Here is a 3,597-nt window from a genome sequence, read left to right on the forward strand (position 1 = left end):
TGATTAAATTCACGTTTCTACTGACCTGTAAGGAAGTGATCACAAGTTTGATTAAATTCAAAGTTTCTACTGACCTGTAAGGAAGTGATCATAAGTTTCATTAATTCACGTTTCTACTGACCCGTAAGGAAGTGATCATAAGTTTGATTAAATTCAAAGTTTCTACAGATCTGTGAGGAAGTGATCATAAGTTTCATTAATTCACGTTTCTACAGATCTGTAAGGAAGTGATCACAAGTTTGATTAAATTCACGTTTCTACAGATCTGTGAGGAAGTGATCGCAAGTTTCATTAATTCAAAGTTCCTACTGACCTGTAAGGAAGTGATCACAAGTTTGATTAAATTCAAAGTTTCTACTGACCTGTAAGGAAGTGATCATAAATTTGATTAAATTCACGTTTCTACTGACCTGTAAGGAAGTGATCATAAATTTGATTAAATTCAAAGTTTCTACTGACCTGTAAGGAAGTGATCATAAATTTGATTAAATTCACGTTTCTACTGACCTGTAAGGAAGTGATCATAAATTTGATCAGTTTTCCACCTGGAAACATTTTTATCTATTTTTGATGTTGTTTTGGGCAAATTTGGATGACGGTAAAATCAAATTATTCGATCAGAGTAGCCCAAGAGATGGCGGAGGGTGCTGTTGACTAACTGTTTATTAGCGATTCTCATTAATATTATAAAACAAACAAACAATAGTAAGGGCACTCAACTCGCAACCTGAAGGTCGCGGGTTCGAATCCCATAACCCGCATGCTCGCCCTTTTATCCGTAGAGGCATTAAAGTACGGTCGATCCCAATATTCGTTGGAAAAAGAGTAGCGGAAGTGCTGGCAGTGATGGTGACGACTTCCCTCTCGCCTATCACTTCTAAATTAGGGACTGCTGGTACAGATAGTTCTAGGGGTGGTTCACGCGAAATTCGGAAAACAAACAAACAAGTTAAAAACTTCAGTTTAACGATCTCAATAGTTCAACATTCTTACAGTATACGCCCCCCCCCCCCGGTGGGACATCGGTAAATCTACGAATTTACTACGCTAAAATCCTGGGTTCGATCCCCCGAGATATACACAGTAGATAGCTCAATGTGGCTCTGCTGTAAAAAAAACACTAACAAACTGTCAGTATACGACAACGTCATATAATGCCTCACAACGTTATAAAATCCATGATAAAAACACAAGCAAGTTAAAAACCCTAAGGCTGCCATGTTGAAACCTATCACCGTACTCAGCTCATTACTGAAGTCAAATGTAGGCGATGCTGAAGGCTACTAGAAGGCGTTCATTCCACCGAGTTCAAAAACCTTGCTGGTGGCGAGAATTGTTTGTTAGTTTCAGAACAAAGCTACATTAGTCATCCTTGATAGTGGACCGAAGACTAGAGGGAAGGCAGCTAGCCAACACCACCCACTGGCTATTCTTAGGCTAGTATTGTCTGACCAATTTGACCGTCACTCTGATAACACACTCACGGCCCCAAAATTCGGAGCGCGTTTTTTGTAGCAACAGGACGCGAGCCACGAACTTTCGGATTTACAACGTTGATGGTAAGAAAGTAAAGGGGACTTTAAGCTTTCATTCTGACTGTATCTGTTTGTGTCACTAGATTGAGAAAGACCTGTGAACAAACAAAAAATCCTGTAAAATAGAGAAGTATCAACCAAGGCGTTTAGGTTTCACACATTTGAGAAGTGAAAACAACGCACGGTTACTTAGCAATCCCGTTTGTTTTGTTGAAAGAATTTAAAGTTTTTAATTAAACCCGCCTCGCAGCGGTAAGTTCGAAGGCTTATAATGCTAAAAACTGGGTTTCGATACCTGTTGTGGGCAGAGCATAGATAGCCCATTGTACAGCTTAACAACAAAAGAACGAATATAATTCAACCCACCTCTGGAGATTCTACAAGGTCGAAGGACATTTCACTCTTGATGTCTTGACCAGTGGACGGATGACGCTTAACCTCGTTGTTTTCCTCCAGAGGTTCTCCCTTACGATGCGACGAGCTGTTAGTTCGTGCCAGAGGACTAAGCTGCGCCATTTTGTTCAGTTCTGATCACAAACAAACACGCAACACTGACAAATAAGTCTAGTTTCATGCAGATATAACAAATAAAACACACACAGAAATGCTTTCGAACTGTACGGTCGTTCGAAGTTCCTTAGAGTGAGATCACTGGTCTTCTAGCCCCTCTGGGCTTTGCTGATAAAGCTGCCTGTTTGATGGGCTACATCTACCTGCTATGCCACCTACAGGGCAGGTTGTAAAGTTCTTGCGCGTCACGACAGGTAGGGAGAACTAGATTAAGAAGGGGGATGTAGGGTAGCAAACAGAAAGCCAACACTGTAAGGTTTGCCTGCCCCCTAAGAATCTCGCTAGCAACATGAATAGCAGTGGGTTGGAAGCCCACGCATCACTGACGCCAGGATTTCTAAAGTTTTCCATTTGTTCTGAGCTCGATACCGCTAAGCCTATCTGCTCGCGAGTACATTCGTGATGAACAAAAATGCTTTCTTTCTTTCTAACCCTAATCTCGTCTGAAATATACTGAAAGAAAGCGACCTGTTTTTATCGTCTGTTACTGATCTGTTTAGAAACTTAGGATCACCACCAGAAGCTCCACCTAGTGTTTTAAATATGTGTGAATGTAAATGATGGACAAAATTACTAAACACTAGGAACTGATTATTTGGTTGTTTATAAGCACAAAGCTGCACAATGGGATATCCTCGTTCTGTCACAACGGGAATAGAAACCCGACTTTTAGCGACGTAAACCTGCAGACTTACCTCTGAGGTACGCTTGACAAGGAATTCATTAAGCCTCGCGCGTGGTTAATACAACATCTAAAGTAGACAAGCGTCTGAGATATCGTTGACATAAGATTTACAGTATAAGATAAAAAGACTGATTGTTATAGAGGGCGCTTCATAACCAGTTAAAACTTGAGTTATAAGATAGAAGAGTTATGGAAGGAGTTACAAGCAAAGATTTATAGAGAAAAAAAAAAGCTTCAAAACACATTTCTATGTAAATTATCGTAAACTATTATTTGATAAAATCCTGTGTGTTTGTGTCCGTTTATAATTGGCGAACAGTTGGACCGATTGTGACCTAACGTGGTATATACGTCAGCTAAAACCCATGGCCAGGTGGTTAGGACGCTCGACTCGCAACCTGAGGGTCGCGGGTTCGAATCCCCGTCACACCAAACAGCCGTGGGGGCGTTTTTAATGTCACGGTCAATCCCACTATTCGTTGGTGAAAAGAGTAGCTCAAGAGTTGGCGGTGGGTGGTGATGACTAGTTGCTTTCCCTCTAGTCTTACACTGCTAAATTAGGAACGGCTAGCGCAGATAGCCCTAGTGTAGCTTTGCACGAAATCCAAAACAAACAAACAGCTAAAACCCCGCTAAATAAGTTAAAATAAATAAATTTTTGGCTTGATTAAAGCTTTCCAATACAGTTTTTCCCGAAGAATGTTTGAGAAATTAGAACAATTAAGCCTTTCCTTTTCTCTAGATTGAATATACGTAGTTTCACTGTTTCTCACAAGTGAAAAGACTCTATACAGTAGTTATAAAACT

At 40.5% G+C, this 3,597-nt stretch overlaps 1 protein-coding gene across 1 annotated transcript in view; it reads right to left on the reverse strand.

Annotated features, from left to right (window-relative positions):
- LOC111084027 (transcription factor AP-2-epsilon-like) overlaps positions 1–3,207 on the reverse strand; it is a gene marked incomplete at its 3' end in the record, with an annotated part of 4,794 nt that extends 1,587 nt beyond the window's left edge. Inside the window, exon 1 of the mRNA XM_022380802.1 lies at positions 1,902–3,207. Coding sequence (XP_022236510.1) covers positions 1,902–2,051 — 150 coding nt within the window. The remainder of the gene's footprint in view (positions 1–1,901) is intronic.
- Positions 3,208–3,597: the final 390 nt, after the last annotated feature.

Source organism: Limulus polyphemus, unplaced genomic scaffold, assembly GCF_000517525.1.
Source record: "Limulus polyphemus unplaced genomic scaffold, Limulus_polyphemus-2.1.2 Scaffold12920, whole genome shotgun sequence".
Taxonomy (NCBI): domain Eukaryota; kingdom Metazoa; phylum Arthropoda; class Merostomata; order Xiphosura; family Limulidae; genus Limulus; species Limulus polyphemus.